We start from the raw sequence: 23067 nt of genomic DNA, 5'->3' as shown, positions 1-23067 counted from the left end.
ACACACACACACACACACACACACACACACACACACACACACACACACACACACGCACACACACAACAAGAATTAGTCTACTTACTGGGGTAGAAAATACGCTGCCATGGTATCTATTGTTGTTCTGTCAAGGACAAATGATACTCGCATAAAACAGACGTGTGTTTGTGTAGGAGGCACGTTTAATATTGATACAAATTCCACGCTTGATTATGTCTGGCTCATTCTAGCGAAAAGAAGGCCCTCCCGAAGTCATTCGGTCTGGCTGAAGTGCGGGGAATGGTGTGAAGAGGTCCTGTTGTGTATCTGTGTGTGCATTGTGAGACTAAAGACCGTGCCTGGGGCAATGTGGAGGCAGACGGGTGGGGACCTGGTGAGACCGACAGTCGGACGGATGATTCTGAACGATCCCGTGACGGTAGCCAGCTGCGTGCATCCCGTCTGGTCCTCACAAAAGTTCTCGCCTGACAGCACAGGTAACAACTGTACTGCAAACTGGTGCTGATGAAAAACTGCTGGTGCTTTGTAATAGATATTGTCTGTCATCTACCGTCTCTTAGCCGTCTCTACCTCTTAGTGCACGTACGTATCTCACAAGTCCTTGTCTTCAGCGCCAAATGTATTTTGAATTTTTGATCTTTCAATCTAACGTTATATCCAATTTGGAGATACCGTCGGAGAGTATCTTGCCATGTCCTCAGCAATGAAAAACAAACGAATCTCTTATTCTGCTTGGTGGTTATAAAAGGGGGTGTCACAGAGCAGGAAAAGAGTGTGTGGGCTCTAACATGGCATTTTCGGCAGCAATACGACTGGTGCCTTCTCGGTATAATCGCTAGCTGTCGATTTTGAAATTCGTCGACCGTAGAATTTTGGGAAGGTCTCAACACATTTGCCCGAATGGTGTGACGGCCCCTTTAGCACGTCATCTCAATATCATTTATGTCTAAAATATGATTCTTACATATCATACTAACTTCAATGATACATGTACAACGTGTGGCACAAATTCACTTGCAGCTTATCCAATATAGACTGTCGCTACACTATTACTGTAGGCTTTTTACACACACGATCTAAGCTCTGCAGATAACTGAACTGATAAGCGAGGTTGTAAAAGCCGATCTCCGAGGTAAACAAAGAATAACACAATCGCCGGTGTCCCCATAGCCCTGCTAGAAAAATTAGACTGTAGAGCGCGCACCTGAGATCCACTATTCCCGCCTGTTTACGGGCCAGCCACGCCGGACTATAATGAAATTTTCTCGATCATTCATATCCTTCTGTCTCTTTTCGACCTGGAAAGAAAACTAATCAACTTAATGTTCTTAAACAAGGGCCGTGTATTCCCCAGGGGCGCGGCGCATAGCGAGTAAAATCGGTACCATACAAAGGAAACGCGTTCCACATGGTAGATGCGTGGATACCTATAGAATGGGGGAGTGAAGGCGATCGGGTCGCTCTCTACGGACAATTTCACCCGATTGCTAACTGTCCGGGCGCTTTTCTATTGGATATCTGTTTTATTCAAGGCCAGGCAATAATTCTGCTGTGTAAGAATTAGAGTTACACTAACCCTGTCACCACTGTAGCATTCTTCAATATCTAAGGAAAATGTCGGCGCACCAAATGCAAAATGTCATTTGTTGAGAGCCCAGAAGTGGCGGTGTGGTTTACATCCCTACAGGCACAAGAGACACTCGAGTCATAAATACCCAGCTTACTAAATTGGATCAGCGCGCCCAAATCCAGACCTCCGGTAAATGTGGTTATTGTGTTGTTAGCATGGCCTGCCAAATGTTACATTACGTTGGATCATAAATATATTCATCGCGGCGTGTGGGGGCAGTTGGCAGTTGAGGTCCGGCTGGCTGCCGGGCGCGCGACTGTGTTTATACGTTACGGTACGGCGCCTGTCATAGGCCGGGTCATCTTACCAGCAGGAACCTAATGATTTTACCACATAGCCCCGTGGCGTTAAATACATTCTCCACTTGTGGCCATTTCCCAAATTACACGGATGCTTATGTTGGTGCTGGTGTCAGTTTCCCGAAGTGTCGGAGGCCTGTTGCAGTCTGGATATGTCACCAGTTCTTTTAGTTTGAAACCGTGAATCCGTCTGTATTCCATGACCGGGATATTTCCTAACCCAATAATTTAAGTATTCCCAGAAGGTTGCAATTTGTTTCATGATATACCTTCACCACATGAGCGGCTTGCCGTTTTAAACTCAAACGTTTCAAACCAGATGCCTGAACTGGGGTCTAGAAATAGGTGTACATATATAACGTTGGTAGCCCACAAGTGCCGGGAACATCTCACTCGTGCCAATCACCATGGATAACTGGTGCTTTGGGTTCCCCGAGTGGTCCCAAATCAATCAGCACCTAACACCTAATCAGCCAGCAGTGCGCGCTGCCAACACGCAGATCCCCGTACCTGTGGGTTTATGGCATTTCCCCCTACATACAGCCCACTGTAGTCTCTGGTCGGGCTACAAATGGTTAATTTCCCAAGGCGACAGGACGACATGTCTGCTACAATATCCTCACGTGCACGGGGTAAACTTACTCCCACCGTCCATCTTCTCAAAACCCCATTACACGGCGTTTCACTGAAGACAGCTAGATTTGAATAGGATCTCGAAAAACTAGGCTATCTGAGTATCTCATATCTGTAAGAAACTAAGATACTAAGAATATTGCACACAGTTCCTTGTGAAAATAAATAGCGCTGTACTGCAGTCGTTTCGTTACCGACGCCTTCGGATATGCGAGCCACAAACAGCACGTATTGTTGAGGACGTCTGTTCTTTCTTGTCATGTGTAAATGGTTGTTGCTTGATCGCGTGGCCGGCACGCGCCGTGGTTTGGGAGGACGAAACACACACTACACGACCTATAACTCCTGAATAATCTCCCCCATAGTCTACACGTCACTGCATTAGGCCCACCATGCCTTGTTGTCGCCAGTAATCAAGAGATAATAAATCATGAGCGGTCGTACTGGATCACCCGGCCATTGTGACGCGTGGTGTTGGTCACGGGGACACGGTCGCTTTGTTAGAGTCCTCTTCTATACAACGAAACCCTATTTTCTCTGTTTTCAAGTTCTAATGTACACACACCCTTTTTAAAACTTGTTGACAGTATGCGTACCCCCGGACCAACCCACCCACCTACCCATCCGTCCGTGGAACAACAGTTGCCTCCAAACTAACAGATGAGTTCATAAGTTGTATGCATGGCATTAAGCTTATTATTCACCTGCGGCTCGGGTATTGTCATTCCTCGGTGAATCCAGGTCCCAAGTCGCCGACCACACGACCACCACGGCCCGGCTATAGATATGCATATATTAATTAGGTGCACCGAAGCCCGGTGATATATAGGCACTGTCACGTCATCACTGATATCCAAATAGCGGGGACGGGTACCTCGACTCTCGGACGTGCTTGTGGCCAACTCAAGTGGTCCCTTTTCTAACGCAGCCTGGATTACACACCCCTGCACCCACAAACCGTTGAGGAGAGGAGAACATGTCGACGCTGACTGCAGGCCCTTCCCCGGTAACGATCACAGCCAACACGGTAGCCAGTCCGCCAACCCCTTCCAACGGCGCGCCCACCGGCGGCTCGGCTGCCCCTACCCCGGAGGTACTGTACGCACTGCTGGCCAACGACAAGTCCCTTGAAGGTACTCGCGCGTCGCTACTTTAATAATCTCGATTCATTTTTCCAATATTTCTCATTACCTTGTGCTACATAAGTTATTTGCTGGCGGGTAAATTAGTTTTGAGGAAGTACAAGGCTAATACATTTGAGAGGCCCTCACATTAAGTGATTGTATCTTTCCTCAATTAAACTTATGGACAAACAATATGGCTCTGAGGCGATTGGAATCATTGGACAGTTTCTCTCATTTTAGTGGATTTTTGTGTTTACCTTTCCAATTTTCTGCGCGGTATCAGAAGCCGAGTCCGGGGAACATGAGTGAGCATTTCAATTTCGTCAGGAGAGTAAACTTCGCGTTACGACGGCGATTTCGTTTGCCAGAAATTACAGGATTTTTATTTAATTTTTGGCAGCGGTCTAACATCCTGTCACGTCGAGCCGTTTCGATATGTTCACTTTAATCAATTTATGGCTGCGTCGGTTATATTAGCTACTTGATGGAGCTTCTTGTCATTGAAGACCTGGACTTACTTGAGTGTCGGACGGCTGTTTTCTGGCCGGCAGTTACGTCCTTTTCCTGCCGTACAAGCTTCACGGAACTCCCGCCCCTCCCTGAGACGACCGGACGTTACAGTTTTCCCCACACGTAAGCTTTTCTCGCAAGGATATTTAGTCGAACATTTAGTTTTGCGCAAAATATTTCTATCCTGTAACTTCTCTTCGTTGCATCGATGGAAATACTGTGACAAAAGAATGATGGTCACATGAAAATAATAGTCGGGGCAGAAAATTAAGATGTACAAGTTTTTTTGTGTCTGGTTTTCAGTTGTTTAAACGTGTTTCATCTTGTAGTGAAGTCCTGCATTTGTTCCTGATTTTTGGACATATCTATTCCGACTGTTAGTGAAAGTCATTGAGAGCTAGAATTACGCCACAGTCCTTACCAAACGCAATGGGGTATCTTGTAGCCTTTCAGCTCCCAAACCCTTTATTTTAGAGCGAGTTGCTCGTCAGGAAGGGAAGACGGAAAGGCTGGTGCGCGGTGACTACCATACTGATGTGACTTTTGCAAACGAACATAACCTAGAGTGTGGGACGGTTTTCTCCAGTATGAAACCCCACAAATTGCGGCCGTTGTCTGCTCAGTTCAGCACCGTTCCCCTTGTGGTCCCAGTTGTGTTTAGACACATACCAGGTGTGTTGTAGAAGATGATGATAGTCAGAGATGCACACGGCCTTACATACGATGCGTTAAGTGCATAAAGCATAAAATGATCTGCAACATGACAAAGGGAAAACATTACCTGATCAAGTTAACCATTTCGGTCTCATATTTCTTTATTTCCTGTATAACATCAGATATCTACCAGCTTCTCTTGCATTTTTACCTTGGAACTGTACTATCTTCGTACGACATTGTCGTTATGCTTATTCGTCTAGATGTAGAAAGTATAAAAACAAACAGATATTTTCAGTCTGTGGTAATATTACAGCACAGCAAAAAATTGACATATGTAAAAATCGAGAGTCTGACATAGGGAGGTTTGAAGTTTTCTAGCTACAAGCTCATTGTTCAAATTCGTGGTGTGGTCGGTCAGGTGGAACAGGTGAACCGACAGGTGTGTTATCAACAAAACAACTGTGGACAGTTACCTGTACACTATGCTAAGAGGTCAGATGAATAAGGCCTCTGATATGATAAAAACAACAACCCAGGTTTACCAAACGGCTAATCTCAATTTCGTTCTAGCTCAGTTAAACTCCTAAACACCTGTGCAATTTTATTAATCTTTCAATTTATCCCTCGCTTGACACATGTTTATATATTACTTTCACCAAGATATACTAGACTGAAATCTACTGAGTAGTAAATTGTTTGTTCATGTTTTAATGATTTTGACCGTCGAAAGGTTGTCAGTACTGGGACGGTCGCAGCGATTGACATTCCTATCTATATACTGTAAACAAACTGCTGTAATATTTTGACCTGTACAAATCTTTTCAAAACCCTTCTTTTGTAGATAGTCTGAGATGTTAGTCTCTTTTATTGTGCACATGTTTCATTGTGCAGTAGAGGTATCATGTCTTTTTAGTTTCTGTGTAATGGTGAATGTATTTTCAACATGTACATGTTATGTACATACGTTTTTTTCTCCGAATGCTGCCAAATAGAATTTAGTATAGTATTTATTTAGTATGATATAAGTAAGGCATATGGCAGTTTTTTTGTCCAGGAGGCTTTTGTAACTCGCCCATATCGCGAGCCGACGCTGTCACTCTATTCTTGTCGACCTGAACTGTTCAGCCGTCCCTTTAAACAGAAGATCGCCTGGAGCGGTTAAACCGCCGTGTGAATAGTTAATGCCTCTATTCAGTACTATCACTGTCGACGGGTGGAAGTTTTGACACAACGCATAGATGTTGAATACATTTATTACAGAAAAAAGGAGCTAAACGCACCGCTAGGTAATATATCAATAACTCTAGTCCTCTACAATGTGTAGATTTATTTCGTTTATGTTTGTAATCGCACCACATAGAATTTCGTACAACTGTATAACATACATGATTTGGGGGTGAGTATATGGGGAGGACATATTAACAGGTGCGGTGTGTGTGTGCGTGTTAGAGCGGGCGACGTCTCTACCCATAGTCCCTGCACTTTGCATGCTAGCTCTTTAAACTGCTTCACAGAAATTTCTCAGTGAAATTCACTGTGAGGTACGGTCTACTATTTCGTTTTTCATTCGTTGCTTGACGCGTCTTTAACATTTGATGGATTATGTTCAGTTTTAATGTTCACAATGAAAACGTAGTTGCTGACGACGCTTAACTCGATGTTCGTACATGGATCAGTTTAAGGGAGTTGTTGGCCATTCTTTTTAAACAGGCCAACTAGTAAACCATTCTAAAACAGATGTACTCCCAAATAACGCCCATTTGTCCAGTTTGTTATTCTGTGGATTTTCGCATAAATAAAAAGTCGACTGGTTAGTTTACACATCTGTCACAAATCGTGAACACCCCGGGCCTGAAGGCAGGTTTCTGACACAATAGTTACTGGATACAGTGTTGCACTTTTTCACCAAACAGTCAACAATGAGCTTTTCAGTGTATGCTACAACAAACACACAAATCCTTAGGTCAAACACCAGGGATGGGAGCTCAGGCGTCACAAATTCAATTTTCTCGCGGAGCTATATCTATTTCTTGAGCAATCACTGGCACTAGAATTTTGCTGACAGATTGTGTAAATCGGCATTTCTATTTGTAGGGCAGATAAGGGTTCTGATGACTTTAAAATGGCATCTATCGGCAACAGATCTGAACATGTACACGGGCACACCGTGACAAGCTAAGTTGTTGAGCGACTTGAAACTACAGCGAATAGCAAAGCCGCAAAATATATTTAAAAGAACGACATGTAGTGCATTCTAACATCGCTCTGTTCAACATATTTCGGGGCAAATACAAAACTACAACGTGCTTTTTATTCGAACCAAGCATGTGACCAGGGTAGCCGCTCCCAGACTCCGCTATTGTGCGCGCGTGGCATCTTGATCAACCACAATTTCACGGGAAATCAGGGGGAGTTTGTCCGGCTTCGCCTGGGACCCTCGCCCAGAATAGCCGGCGAAATCGCCACACAATAGCCGCTATTACCATTTGTAAGGGTGGCCGAATCTTCGTTGACATTCACATTTTCCGGCTCGGGGTAAAAAAGAATGGGAACAATTTCGGCACGCATCCGGTGTTAGCATGATGAGTTCATCAATTCGATGGTATCGCACCTGCGTGCCTGCTGACAGAAACAAACACAGCCATCTTAACGTTACCTGGAAAATAGAAATAGACGCAAAAAAGCAACCCTTACCGTTGGGTCAGAGTTGTATCAGAATAAACTGTGATGCCGTACTCTCGTGATCGGACAGGTACAAAACTGACTCTGTGACATGTACTTAAAATCAACAGATGGTGTAATAACAGTTATTGTCTAAATAATAGATCGAGAAACACGGGACAGACAATGGACAGTAAAGTGCTCTCTATATGACTTAGAATGCATCAGGTCAACGCACACATTTCTAGTGATATCTGTCTCACGGCAAAGAAGAGTTACGAAGAAAACCGTCGCTTAAAATTTTGTGTTAAGCATGGAAAAAGCTATGCCTAGCTGGAAACATGGAAATTATCGTTTCCGCAAGACTTAAGATTAGGTTTTGTGAATGTCTTTCTTCATTATAGGTTTATAAATTCCTCAGAATCATTTCAAAATTTAATTTAGGACATGAACGGAACGGTTTGTAATCCGACATTCAGGGTGTGACATGAACGGAAGGGTTTGTAAACCAACATTCAGGGTGTGGCATGAACGGTAGGGTTTGTAAGCCAATATTCAGGGTGTGACATGAACGGTAGGGTTTGTAAACCAACATTCATGGTGTGACATGAACGGTAGGGTTTGTAAACCAACATTCATGGTGTGACATGAACGGTAGGGTTTGTAAACCAACATTCAGGGTGTGACATAAACGGTAGGGTTTGTAAACCAATTCATGGTGTGACATGAACGGTAGGGTTTGTAAACCAACATTCATGGTGTGACATGAACGGAAGGGTTTGTAAACCAACATTCAGGGTGTAACATGAGGGTAGGGTTTATAAGCCAATATTCAGGGTGTGACATGAACGGTAGGGTTTGTAAACCAACATTCAGGGTGTGACATGAACGGTAGGGTTTGTAAACCAACATTCATGGTGTGACATGAACGGAAGGGTTTGTAAACCAACATTCAGGGTGTAACATGAACGGTAGGGTTTATAAGCCAATATTCAGGGTGTGACATGAACGGACGGGTTTGTAAACCAACATTCAGAGTGTGACATAAACGGTAGGGTTTGTGAACCAATTTTCAGGGTGTGACATTTTGGTGTCCTTGTTACCTTCGTATAGAAGATTACACTTTATTTCTTCGTTATCATTTTACCATCAACCACAATTGAGAGCACAACAAGCATACCGACATCGCCAATGTTGTTTGAATAACATATAGCTTCGTTGATGATATAACTGGACTCGGGAAACCTTTCATATAATAATTGGACGAAATTCGACGTTGTTTGCTCCAAACCAAAAGTTTGATATCGTATCTTTAACGATGTGTACACCTTTCAAGCCGTTTGGGTGTAATTGTATGTTTTTATTTATACAATAAATTTGCGAAGAAAGGAGAACAGCAATGAATTTATTATGCAGAGTAGATATTTGTCGAGCCCCCTCCCACAAGAGCGGTGCTATATATCTGTTCCATGTTGTTGTATATATGTGCAGTCAGTGTAGATGAGGGAAGAAATTAAAATCCTGCTCGCAGAAAAAGTCATAGTTTTCTTCCTCCTCGGTACGTCCCCTGAAGGAACAGAATTGGTTTATTTCAAAGCCGTCGCCACATGTCTCGCCTGCTTTATTACTTTAAGCAATTAGTGACCACAAACTACATTTTTGCAGATGCAATCGGTCAGAACGTCAACTACAATTTTGAAAATTCAAAAACAAGGAAACGACGTGGTTGGACGTAATAACGTCAGGGGTTGTTTATTGGATTATCCGTGGATCCATGGCTATGGGTTCAATGTCTGGGAGGATAATCAGTGTCGTTTACTAAATTGGAAGTAAATAGTTTGTAGATGTAGCTGACAGGGGGCCGGGGTGTGTCGGGGCGTGTGTCTGTGTTTGTCAAATGTCTGATAAGTGATCCACGTTTGTTTTGGTACCAAACTGTTGGCCTTAGCCCAATCTTTACCTCTCACACACCAACAATAGCGACACCAAGTCTTGTCCAATCTTGTTTCTAATGGGGAGTGGTTCATCTTCATGGTCCTCAACTTATAGTTACTCAAAATCTCAAAGAGCAAATCTCCATAACATTTTGACACCATTTCCTACGAAGTCACTGAAAGACCTAGATGGGAATTTCAAATAACACAGAAAAATGTGAGTCAATCCATACATATGAATGTAAAGCCCCTGTCACACCTGTGCGTATATACAAGTCCGCAAGGATTGCGTCTTAACATGTTTTTGGTTCAGATTAAGTTTGCAGCCGAAGAAGTGATTTCTTAGGTTCGATCACTCCGCTGCAAAACGGTGGGTCAAAGTAGAAAACAACTTTTCCCCCGCAAACCTTACTTGAACCAAAAAAATGTTAATGCGCAACTCACGCGCACTTGACTATACGCATAAGTGTGACAGGGCCCTAACCCACATTTATATCCCCAATAATATAGTGAGCGATATCTCGTTTTGCGAAAGTGACAAATATGGATTTTGTGAAAATTGTCAGACAGTCACGTGAATTCTGGGCGTTCAGAAATGTGTATCTGATTTTCTCCGTAGGTTCAGATGTGTATACAACCATGTACATACCACGAGTTTCCTTGCAAAAACACAAATGTAGCTTTATTATTACTGTAAACCTGACGTGCGCTTGTGTACGACTGGCACCTCGTCTATTGTTTGTGCTAAAAGTGCGAGAAGGAATGCCCCGCTGTTTATCCAGTGGTCTCCTCAAACTGTGGCGGTGAAATGCGAAGTTCGTTTGTTGGTCAGCCTAACGAGATGTTTGTTGTACGATCACTGGGCAATATAAACAGAACCCTTGTCCTGATCTCTTTCTACAATAGACACGAATATGTCCCGTGTACTAGTATGATGAAGATCTGTACACACCGGCCTGATCAAAGACACCGCCTTCTTTTGTTACGTCTTTGAGACGAATGATTCCGTGTCTTGTATAAAAACAGAATGATCATTTTATTAACATTAGTGTATTAGATCTACCACGTTAGTTTCAGACCCTGCTGTTTAATGTTGTGTCATTTGTCAAGTGATATTAGTTCCTGAATAACATATAATACATCGATATGGATATTACACAAAAGGAGATGAAACGTAGATATGAGAGAGATTTCTTCTTGAATCGCACAAAACATCGGTATTTCTTGGAACAATTATTCATACATGTCGCAAGAGGTATGTAAAACATGGTAATGGAATTATCAAGAGCACATGATAGTCACGTCAAGTAGTCACTGTGAAACTACAAAGTATGTTGAAGCTTCAAAAGAGGGCCTTAAGACTATAAGAGCAATGTTTAACATAAGAAGTACTCTTGGAGAAACTAGATCTTCTGTATCACTGCACTGTAAACTGATTGACACATGTATTGTACCGATATTATTGTATGGGTCTGAAGTATGGCGTAACAGTAAGATGAATGACAAGTCTCCGATAGAAACTGTACATTTGAAATTCTGTAAAATATGTCCTTGGAGTTCGGAGGAACGCCAGTAACTTCGACAGTAGAGCGGAACTGGGTCGTTTTCCGTTGCTTATAGAGGCTCAAAGCATAATGTACAGTTACTATGTGAGATAAGTTAACGAAGTATATACAGATAGTCTTCAATACGAAGCCTACATGGTACAACAAGAACTAGATCACCGAAAAACATCCTGCTGGTTATCTAATGTAAGAAAAATGTTAGAGGAGACCGGTTTTGCCTACCTGTACATAAATGGTCACTCAAACACACCTTCTCATTTAAATTAACTAAAACAACGATTGAAGGACATTTACATCCAAAAATTCAATTCAGAATTACGTGTAAAAGGACGAAGGGAAAATCAAGGCAACAAATTAAGGACTTACAAAACATTCAAACAGATATATGAAAGAGAAACATATTTAAACATTGCAAACTTCGAACATCGCAGAGCGATGTGTAAACTTCGCATCAGTGACCACTCCCTACACATAGAATCTGGCAGGCATAACCGTACCCCTCTGAATAATAGAACATGCAAATTCTGTGCCCATTTATATGTTGAAAATGAAACCCACTTTTTAGTTGATTGATCTAGCTCATCAAGGCAGGAATATGTAATAAAGACTATTATTATTGTATGCCAAGGATAGATCGTGATATTGAATGTGTGTGTACAGCATTATAGTGCATGTGCAGCATGATTCGCAAAACATGGGACCTTAAAGTTGCTTTTTTGCTTGAGTTAAAGCTTGTGATGTTAAATTGTTTGTCTATCAGTCTATGAATGGAAGTTTTATTGTACCTAAGTAGCATTAACAATGACCATGCAGTTAAGTAATTTCTACGTGATACAAGAGAAATTCAAACAGTGACATTGTAGTTTGTGTCAACTGCTAGGACTACATGACTATTATAACAAAACTTCAAATGCATGTACTTACAGAGTGTTTATCTGTATTTTTGATAACTATTCGTTTGTTGGCAGATCTCTGTCTTTGCCTTTTCGATGTTGAATGTGCATCCATTCTGCAGTAAGATTGACATATCTTTTATCTACTCTCAATAATATCTGACACCAAACTTTCCTTGAGTTTCCGCACATGTAGAGGTACGTATCTATCGTGATGATTTGATATCATATCGTGAATGGCTTGTCTTGAGAGACCACCTTGTAAGTGTGACCCCGAGGCCTGAGTCTTGTCACACAGTACAGCGGTAAGTAGGCCATCTGTAGAACCTGTCATACACCTGCTCGTGCACAGTCCCTCTGGCTCTCAACACTTGGCATAACAACAGGTAGAACAAGAGCGGGGTATCAGCAGGAGTGAGTAAACAATGCAGCAGCTCCGCCTGTTGTCCCCTGCGGCGGTAGGTTCCAGAACGGGGCTTTGTTTAGCTTTTCTGGCCCTGTGATTGGTGGAGCTCGGCGCAGAGGCATCGCGGTGTGCTTTAGATGCGAGCTACTAAACAAGTAGCTAAACACGCGAGCGCACGTCTCTGATTAGTAGTCCGGAGGAGCCAGGCGTTCTGTAGGACCTGTCCCGTCGTACACACGCCAGCTGGATTCAACAATAGACATAGATCTGGTGTGGAACAGTGCTAGCTACAGCACGCAGGACAAAATGATGACCACAGTGCTACCGCTTTCGCCGCCGCCGGAGAACACCAAGTCGGGACCCGCAGTCCCGGCCAGCGCACCCGTCCTCGTGGACATCCGCGTCAACTCTCGTAAGGACCAGTCGCTTTTCTTAGTTACTACCTCAAGACTTCAACTCAGCCTGAACAACTAACGTGCCGGTTCGCTGTTAAATATATATATATAGTATCGACGGTCGGGGTTTTACTTCTCCTTGGAGAGAACTTTGCCGATGTGTGGGCTGGATTCGTGTACCGATGTGCCGTGTCTCCTCGTAGCTCTAGCATTTGCACTCAGTTTCGGATTAAGAAATATAAAAAACGGCAATTTCTCTGCGAAAAACATGTTTCAAAAACTACAAGGGTTGTTTGGTCGATCATAATGCGCGGCGAGGATAAATCAGAGAATGATTTATTTGAACATGATGCTCTAAATTTGACTTTGCCCTTGAGAGTTTTCTTTACAGTATACGTATGTTTGATAAATTTTTTTGTCTTTTCTACAGCGAACATCCCGAAGTGTGCGGGGTGCGAACAAGTTATCCTGGACCGCTTCATCCTGAAAGTCCTGGACAGGTCGTGGCATGCAAAGTGTCTGCAGTGCTCTGACTGTCAGGCCCAGCTCACCGACAAGTGTTTCTCACGGGACGGTCACGTCTACTGCAAGGACGACTTCTTCAGGTAAGACACCCTTGCAAAATGTTTACGTAGAAGACATACAGGTCATCTATAGTACGGAGCTTGGTGTGACTATTTAGAGAGAAAAGATTTAATCTGTTCCTCATCGTGTTAGTCGTGATTGAAGACAAGCTAGATATACCTGTCTCACGTATACGGCGGAGGCATTCGGGAAACATTTCATAGCAAGACGCTCTGTCTTTGTTAGATATAGTTGAGTCATGTTGGACCACAACTGTTGTCCTGACAGAATACCAAACAAAGACCGGTCCCTGGTCCATAGATATACCTTATCCAAAAGATATAATGCACACAGAAGGCCAAATAAACTATATCAGAAACAAGCGAAAATATTTGGGTTATTCCTAATAGCTTTCTTTAGTGTTTCTCCCATTTCTCTTCATTAAAAAGCTTCAAAACTTCTAGTAGTAGAACAGATACAGGTGAAGAAAAGGGGATGAGAAATGTTTCTTATGACTAATTGCGATTGTTAGGCGTTGTTGAAGTTGAAAAGAAGGTTTGTCGCGGGTCTTGTGTCCTGCTGTGCGGAAGGGGCAGGTCGCAGACTCCCAATATTTACCTGTGGACATGTTGATCTAACGGGCTTGTGGATGGTTGTGTAGAGAGCACGCATCGTCGTGATTTATCCTTGTTTAATCTGCGATGTAACAAGGTCTGAAAGGGTCCATTTAGGGGCAGTCGAAAGGCAAATTGTTTAACTGATCCCATGTCGCAGCCAAGCGAGAAAAACGAGACGGCCATCGCCACCAAGCTGTCGCGCGTGGGGAGGCACGAGTATTCTCTTACAAATTCTATTAAAACATCGGCATGCACGGTCCGCACAGCGCCCAGCCGCCCGCTACAGCACCGCTTTGTGTCGTATTGTCTGTCATAGGCACGAGTTTATTCACCAGTTGACTCTGGGGACTTTCTAGTGTTGTCATTTGCTCTCAGTCATTCATAAATGTAGCCCTTTTGTATCCTCTTTTTTTTTTCAAGTGTAGTTGAGCATTTTCGTTGGTCGTCTGTAGTTATTTTGTGAAGGGTCGCTCAGAGATTGTTTCTAAAAAATTACAAATAATACAGCCCAACAACGCGACATATCGGACACACACGGCGTTTATCCGCATAAAACCAGTCATTATCACCTCCTGTCGGACAATTCCAGGAGAAGAGCCGTGATTTTCGCCGCAGGAAGACAGATCAGTGGCGTATGGCACAGTTAGCTATGCCGTAATCTCTAGTGTTACTATTTCAACTCATGCTGGGACGACATATGTTCTTCTAAGGTGTGCGCTGAGCTGAGGGGGGGGGGGGGTAGACCTTATGGTCATTGGTGACCTGATTTTAACATGATATCACGGCTGTACTCAAAGTAGCTTGCATTGCTAAGCTAGTAGAATAAGATTTATTCTGTATTTGTAGTTTGTTGTTGACCATACGAAAGTCATTGTACTTTTTATTGCGCACGCCAAAGCTTCTTGCTTTTAGAATATCTGTAACTTAGTACAGGGGAGATTGCTTACCACCGACTAGTGATATTCCACGCATTAGCCTGGGTTTTGGAGACAACAGAAATATCAAAAAATCATGTTATTATCATATACCAGCACTTTGTAATAAATTTGCGCCACTATTCCACAGTTTCGGTATTTCTTGTCAACTCAGAAACAACCTGCACCAAATCCCCCTTACTCTTTGTGGTACCAATAAACACACGCTAACTGGGTGTAAATATAGAATACAACACGGGGTATTTCGTATCACCCGAGGTACCAGCCCAACCGCGGGTCGGATCGCCCGACGGCCGTAGGCCGGAGGGCGATCCGACCCGCGGTCGGGCTGGGACCGAGGGTGATGCGGAATGCAACGTTTATTTATGTCATAGCTTGGTCATAACCACCCGTGAAAACACACATTTCAATGCGGAATGCATCAGAAGTTGAGGGAGTTTTGTGTCCTCGAACAAGAAACTGTAACAACATTGATTCTAACCTCCGAATCTGGTTTTCGAATTTCCGACGGCGGCGCAAGCGGCGCGCTCGAAATGCATTCGAAATATTCCATGGAAGCCTGTGTGATAACACTCCCGAACCCTATGTGATACGGATAGTTATCACACGGTCCGGAACACCCGTATCAGGCCCAGGTATGACATAAAAACATGTAAATACTGTACGTCTAAAACGGTGGAAGACGAAACACATCTCATTTCCAATTGTTCATCTAACTCCGACGACGGATCCTTATTGTTTAAAGAAGTTATCATGACCTATCTCAACTTTCTAGCATTAACGGGCGAACAGATGTGTAGTCTCTTGTTTAACAGAATAATGTCAATGTCACATGTATGTTTCTTTAAGTCTCTTACTTGCAATTATCCATCGGGCCTGAATTTGCACTTTCTTGTCCCTTCTCCAGGCGATTCGGGACAAAATGTGCGGGGTGTGGTCAGGGGATCCCCCCCACCCAGGTGGTCAGGCGCGCACAGGATAAGATCTACCATCTGCAGTGTTTCGCTTGTATCATGTGCAAGAGACAGCTGGCCACGGGGGACGAGTTTTATCTGATGGAGGACGCGAAACTGGTCTGCAAAAGCGACTACGAAGCAGCAAAACAGAGAGGTAAGCACCTTTCTAAAAGAAGAAAAAAAAACACGAATTTATGGTGACTAAGACTTCCCCTGTAGTGAGCTTTGCTCAAAAACCCATACCTAGTTGGGTGATTTTTGTGATGGTTTTGTGAGTATTGTTAGGTCGGAAGTGAAGATGTCAGATTAGATATCGATTGTACTTTATGGGGACATACTCAGTACTCAACCAAAAATTACCCGACAGTTGACATGTCATGAAGACACATATGACAAGATGACAACATGTCCCATAGGTATTTTCAAAACGTCAAATTGCAAGCAGTAGAACTAAAGGTTTGTACTCAACAACAACCTGCCACTACTTGGAGTCAAATCTTTATAATATCTAGAATGTTATGTAGCTTAGAATAAACTAATGAATGTCAGTTAGTTGTAGTGTGAATGCGTGTCTTTGAACGAAAGAAGGGCTGGTATTGTTCATAAAGATATTACCATTAACCAAAAGTTTCAGTCAGAGAAAAAAATGTCCAAATCATTGTACAAATCCACAGTTTTGGTACTGGCAGAATTCGTCCGATATAGCTTTGAGACAATGAGAGTCATATTGCTGGACATAGAATGATACACGGACTGTTTTTGACCGAATATCCTGATAAAGAGTAATACAGTAGATGTGTAAAACAGTATCGTAGATATGATCAAGATATTTACAAGAACTACATGAGAAATACTGGATACGTAGTAAACATAACGACACACCAACTATGCAAAAGAACGTCCCAGAGTAACTCAACGAAATGTGTGTCAGAATAACACAATGTCTCATGATTTATTTTCAAAACACTGCCAGAACATCAATGTTGCAGAAACAAATGTGGCAAGCGCTGATATGCCGAATATAATTCGCTATTTCAGTAAAATGCGCACAAGAAATATGTAAAAATCTCTTTTTAAAGTCCTCTCTCATCTACAGATATTTGAATCAAATCGGAGACAAGTCGTTTTCGGTGAAGTTGTAGACAAGAAGTCTTAACGACATATTGTCTTTATCACTGTTTCTAGAAGCATGTTAAAGTGTTAAAGGCCTGTAAATATCCGGCCAAGTGGAGCTCTCTTACTGAATATTTATTTAGTTGTACCAGGCCCGGTTCATACTTCAATAGCAGTACATATGTATACATAACCCTCTGGACAGGTTCCCTTTATTTTACACCAGATGGAGATTGTGCCTTTTCCATATCCCCTTCGGTAGTTCGTTAAGATCCTCGTCAAAATTGTACACTTATAGCTAACTGCTCGAAGAAGACGAAACACAAATTCTCGGCTAAAAAGCCATAACCATACGAACATGCGCATAGTAACCTGCTAGATGGGTGATTGTAGCGACATGTTGGCATAACGTTTAGGGTGTTCGGTCCAGAATCACGAGGTCCTGAGTTCGAATCCTTTAGATATGCCACTTAACACGGCTTTCCTCACTCCACACCGAGGTGTAGAAAAGAGTACCTGACGGTTTGGGAGGTAAAAGGTGGTCAAAGGAGAGGGATGGGCTCTGCCTTGCAATACCGTGCCCTAGACACAGTGGATAGCAATCCACTGCCTCTACGGCCTCAAAAAGGCTATGGGACTTCCTTTACTTTTGGATTACGACAGCAAATTAGGAATATTTTAGCGATAGTCGTAGGTATGTTTTACAAAATGCAGCACTATTTTGATGGGCAAGGTTAGCATGTCGTAGCTGTGGCATGTTATAGCCTCAGTGAAAATCTCACCACAAAAATGAATTGTACAGCGATTTTGACCACGCCTCCAGTCAAAAGCTAGGCGTCACAGATATACTTTCGGGTTATTTATGTTTGTTATATGTAACGTTACCGTCACGTTCAAAAACACATGCCACGCCACACAGAGTGTGTTGGACAAAGTCTGCCGTGTAATGTATACTACGTTATGAGGATATAGAGGCCGAATGTTTTATATCCATCTCTTCACATTTATCGGCATTTAGTGTGATTGGAATTCTGGCATAAAACGTGTAAAACAAGGAAAGCTCATTTCCGTGTCAACTAGTTAGTGGTGCGGCTACGACGCTGCGGCAATTGCCTGTAAATGAAACTGGGTTGGTGGAAATAAGTAGACGGGGCCCCACGAGAATGGGGAAGGCGGAATGAGGCCCTTGTACGTCAGTGGGGACTCCACAGTCGCAACCTGACTAACGAAAACGGAACGCGAAATATATAACGTTATATATATATATATATATATATATATATATATATGTGTGTGTATGTGTGTGTGCGTGTGTGTGTATGTATGCGTGTGTGTGTGTATGTGAGTGAGTGAGTGCGTGCGTGCGTGTTGAAAAGAGTTCGCACTCGAGTGTGCGCGCGCGTGTGTGTATGTATGTCTGTATGTATGTATGTCTGTATGTATGTATGTCTGTATGTATGTGTGTGTGCATGTTTTTGTTGTTTGTTTGTGTGTGTGTGTTGTTCTTGTGTATGTGTGTGTGTGTGTGTATGTGTGTGTGTATGTGTGTGTGTGAGAGTGTGTGTGTGTGTGTGCGTGTGTGTGTGTGTGTGTGTGTGTGTGTGTGTGTGTGTGTGTGTGTGTGTGTGTGTGTGTGAGAGAGTACTGAGGGGGGCCCTCAATTGATTCGGATTAAAAGGGCAATGACATTTGTCAGTTGGTTACATCTGTGGCTGCATGAAGACGCACATCCCTGACAGTATATAATGTATAAGAATCCGGGAGTCGCTATATATGTATATGGTGCGAGGTCTGATAACTTAGATAAGTCCGAGTGTCTCATTGATAGAGGCGTACTGTACTGTGTACTATGTATGGGACTCATACTTCAGACGCACTATGTTACAGGGCCGTGGTACCAAGGATTTCTAAGATTATGATGGTATAGGGATATAGAATCAGATATGAACCCATCAATGACCCACATACATACAAGATAGAGTTTATGGCTGTGCGCCCCAAACGGGAAAGGTACATGTACTCTTGCTTTCCGTCTTGTAACTCTACACAGAAATTAACCGACACAAATATCCGTGTATAAAGAACAGTTTGTTTCCCCGCAGAAATGGAACTCGAGGGCACACAGAAGAGACCCCGCACAACTATCACCGCCAAGCAGCTAGAGACCCTGAAACAAGCCTACCAGAACAGCCCCAAACCCGCCCGCCATGTCAGGGAGCAACTGTCCCAGGAAACAGGGCTAGACATGAGGGTAGTGCAGGTAAACACGCAACAATTTTCTCCTGTTTTTCGTCTCCTCGCATTCTCATTGCATACTCACAAACATAATGTCAATGTGTTCCTACTTTCCTGATTGTAAATGTAGTTCAGAGAAATGACGATGTGTGTGTGTGTGTCGTTTTTCTAGGTGTGGTTCCAGAACAGAAGAGCGAAAGAGAAGAGACTGAAGAAAGACGCCGGGCGGGCCCGGTGGGGACAGTACTTTCGCGGAAATAACAACAACAACATCAAGCGGAAAGGCTCGCCGGCTAGAAGCGAACAAAATGGCGGCGTGGACGATCTAGACTCTGATCTCTCTAAGGATATAGTTTACTCAGGTAAGCGTCATTTATAAAGAATGTGATGGTTCGGGTAAAGGGTCTAACTGTCTAAGTAATGTGTTTTCTTTAAGTTCTTCAGAATGACAATATATGAGATACCACTTTTCAAGGTGTATTTTCGTACTGTTTCGTTGAAGCTTTTGAGTGAAATTGGTCAATGGAATTCACTGACACGCGGTCTGAATAGGCACTAAACATTTAAGAACCTAACAGGAACGGGTTTTTTTTTTGTGTGTGTGTGAGAAATTTAAGATATGATATGTTTCTATCGGCATGTAGTAGAATCTAGCCCAGTCCTTGGTCTGTATAGGTGGTCCATGTTGTGCCTCCGCAGTCACTTTACCCGGATTTATTCCACCTAAACATAGTTTCAGGTATCCGCGCAAGAAAATGATCTCTTTTCGGCCCAGCATAGATTTAATTTGCAGCCCTAATCCAGTATCAATGTCTTGTACCAAACCGCGTGTTGCGAATACTGAGCGACTCTCTGTACCCACAGTACCTTTAGGATTATCCCTGCGTTGTACGGGGTAAGAAAGAGTACATAGTTTTCCCTTAGTATGCCCCGCGTAATCACCCAAACAAAACTACCAAGCGAGAAGTTTTACATCAGCGCTTAGTCCTGTTCAAAGGTCTCTGACAAGGCCCGCATGTGTGCCGGGTCAGAAACAAAAATTAAGATAATTTTGCCGATGTAAAGAAATTTAGTTAGATGCATCACTTCTGACCGGACACGGCATAGAGCAAGACCTTCAAATTATTCCAGCAATTTTGAGGGCCGAATTTTGTCGTAATCCTACACGGCGGCGGGGCAAACGAAGTTATCAAGCCCTTGATAGATCGGCGGGACGCGCCAAGGTTTCCCACAATCAATGCGCACGGAGTCGGTCATTTGTAGCGGGGGTATTGGGCGAATATGGCAGATGCACGGGTCATTATTTGCAGGCATATTTTTTGTCTTGCGCTGACACCCGGGCCCCAAGGGTTGCATCTACTCCCGGGTCTGAATCAATCTTACCGGGTACAGACGGCTGCAATAATCGTTAAAACCACTGCCAACTGTTTTCTGCACATCGATCTTCTGCGCTAAGTACTGTATTGAATGTGGAGACCGGTACGGAGATGAGGGTTGTGGACTTGGGGGCACACAAGACAAATATATCAGCGTGTTCAGCACCAAGGACAGGCAGCCTTGTCGTACTGCATTCGAGCCCGCATTTTGAGACTTTAATGCCCTTGTTTCAGCACCGAAAGCAAACCTGCTATAGCATAAATGATTACACAGCTAATATGTATTTTCTTTACTCTTTTTCTACAGACGGACAAATGGTTGCGATGAGCCCCGGTAGTGACATCTACCCGGGCGGGACGTTGGAAGGGGATCCGGCGCTCGGCCCGATGCCGACCAACCCCGGCTACCCGGTAGACAGCAGTCCGTACCCTCCACTACAGGGCGGGAACGGCTACAACATGTCGCACTCTCCACCCGTCCCCCTAGGCGGGCCACAGGGCATGCACCCCGGCATGCCGTACGGGGATGGTGGGCTGGGCAGTCAGAGCTTCGGCCAGGCCATGAGGGTGATGGTGGGCGGCCCGGGCTCCGACTTGTCCAGCGGCAGCAGTCAAGGAGGCTACCCGGACTTCCCCGCCAGCCCCTCCTCATGGCTAGACGATGTAGACAGCCACTACTGAACCACTGCCATAAAAACAGACATTGTTGCAGGAAAATACAATGATAGAACTGACTTGTACAGAACAAATATGCTGGAGAAAAAAGTCCATTCCACCACAGGGGAACAATGTAGACAATATTGGCGAACATTGGAAAAGTGATTTGCTGGCAAATGTTACACGTTTCTTTGTTTAATACTGTAGCTGAAAAGGACAGGACATTATTTCGGCCACGTCTTTCACATTTGCTCTGGTACATACTCCTACTACCGACATCTATTCATACTAGGACATCAAATAACAGTTTGAAATGTGTGGAACAATCTAACTGATTTGTAAACGGATTGATTCAAGATATTTTGTTTTGAAATCTTGCGTGATCAATTTTCAACACAACATAAATGCACAGAAGAATGTACAATTTGATCAAATAGCCCAGTAGAGTAAAAAGTCGGCATTCTGTAGACCTACTATGAAAGAAACCCTCCTATTCTCGTTTTTTTTAAATGATGTCTTCAAACCGCATCGCGGTAACGTATCTTTGTAAAGTTCTATTTTTATGACAGAGCAAGTCGTGGTTTGTGGAGGACGGTTCTGTATAAATTACGTGCTCATGCATGCGCAGTCCTTCATTTGTTGTAAACCCCCTGACCCCCCGTCAGTATTTATTAGTAGCGGAGCAGAGGTCGCGAAAATTAATTTTTCTCCGAAGTGGGCCATTACGTCGGAGACGAAACCGCGGGATTCATCACTGTCAATAGACGACTGATCGATGATAGCGAGGCGAGCGGCTGGGTTAGCTGTAGACAAACCTCCAATCCATGTACCCGGGAAAATCATGTTCTCTTCATATTTCAACACAGAACAGAGTTGTTCTCACAGAATGTACATATATTTTATGACCACATAAAAGGCCATGATGTTTTAGTAGAACTGAGGCATTTTAAGGGGAATCATTTTGACTTGAAGATGCAAAAAAAGACAATATGTACGAGTAGAGAACATTAAACGGAATTGAATCTAATTTAGAAAGTTACAAGTAGCTGTCACCATCCACTAATATATCATGTATTGATGCTGTCAATACTGACCCTTGCCTGTCAACAATCCTTCCGTGTTGTATGGATTAGATCCGTAGTGAGAGCCCAAATATATTTGTATGTGAAGTGGAAATGAAATGATTTATCTATTTATTCGGTTGTTTGTTTTGTCGTTGTCTGTCTGAACGTAGCATTGTAAACATTGTTGGATCAACTTCCAGACAGATTATGCGACCGTAGGGACCACAATGACCCAGGAAAAGAGTTTTTTCTTCTCGAATTCATGAGTAGTATTTTTTCGTCATTACTGAAGTCTGTGTCGTTGTTTCTGACATGTACATATATGAATAAAAAAATTTCTATCGGATCTTCAAAGTGAGCGGTTTTTCTTGTAGCCATGTTAGTCACGTGGTGTAACGTTAACTCACAGGTCCCGGATGGGGAAACTGACCACAAATTACTAGTAATCTGGTCAACTCGTCTGCGCATTGCCCGCTGGGTACTGGGTAATATAGACTACTACATGGGAGTGACAAGGTGTGCAGTGTGGTTATGAACAAGTTTGTGTGACTAGAATACATTGTGTATGTGTGTGTGTGTGTGTGTGTGTGTGTGTGTTTGTGTGTGTGTGTGTGTGGCCGATATCTATTTTCTTCGAGACTAGGTACATTTAAATCGTTTTTCCATTTTCTCTGCCCTTTTTAACTTTTGCAAAAGAGAAAGTTTCCCAAATACTGCCTGTGCTATCAGTCGCGAAAGAAAAGCCTCTAGTTACATGAAAAGAATATAGAAATTGGCCAAGTGATGTGAATAATTTGACAGAAGAGAAAGTCGTGCAAAATTCGATCCGGTTTCAGGCTGTTA

At 43.2% G+C, this 23067-nt stretch overlaps 1 protein-coding gene across 3 annotated transcripts; it reads left to right on the top strand.

Moving 5' to 3' along the window:
* Nucleotides 1-331: 331 nt before the first annotated feature.
* On the top strand, nucleotides 332-22578 carry LOC136441595 (LIM/homeobox protein Lhx3-like). Of its 3 annotated transcripts, none has more exons than XM_066437967.1 (6): nucleotides 332-476; nucleotides 13138-13312; nucleotides 15731-15933; nucleotides 18995-19152; nucleotides 19300-19489; nucleotides 20811-22578. In XM_066437967.1, the coding sequence occupies exons 1-6, from the start codon at nucleotides 347-349 to the stop codon at nucleotides 21182-21184; spliced, it is 1230 nt and encodes a 409-aa protein (XP_066294064.1). In that variant the 5' UTR covers nucleotides 332-346; the 3' UTR covers nucleotides 21185-22578. The 3 variants fall into 3 exon arrangements, with proteins under 3 accessions (XP_066294064.1, XP_066294063.1, XP_066294065.1); XM_066437966.1 differs by lacking the exon at nucleotides 332-476 and adding an exon at nucleotides 3408-3695; XM_066437968.1 differs by lacking the exon at nucleotides 332-476 and adding an exon at nucleotides 12454-12724.
* Nucleotides 22579-23067: the final 489 nt, after the last annotated feature.

The sequence above is a fragment of the Branchiostoma lanceolatum genome, chromosome 9, assembly GCF_035083965.1.
Source record: "Branchiostoma lanceolatum isolate klBraLanc5 chromosome 9, klBraLanc5.hap2, whole genome shotgun sequence".
Classification (NCBI taxonomy): domain Eukaryota; kingdom Metazoa; phylum Chordata; class Leptocardii; order Amphioxiformes; family Branchiostomatidae; genus Branchiostoma; species Branchiostoma lanceolatum.
The sequence above is the reverse complement of the archived record's forward strand: the minus strand, read 5'-3'. Positions and strand labels throughout refer to the sequence as shown.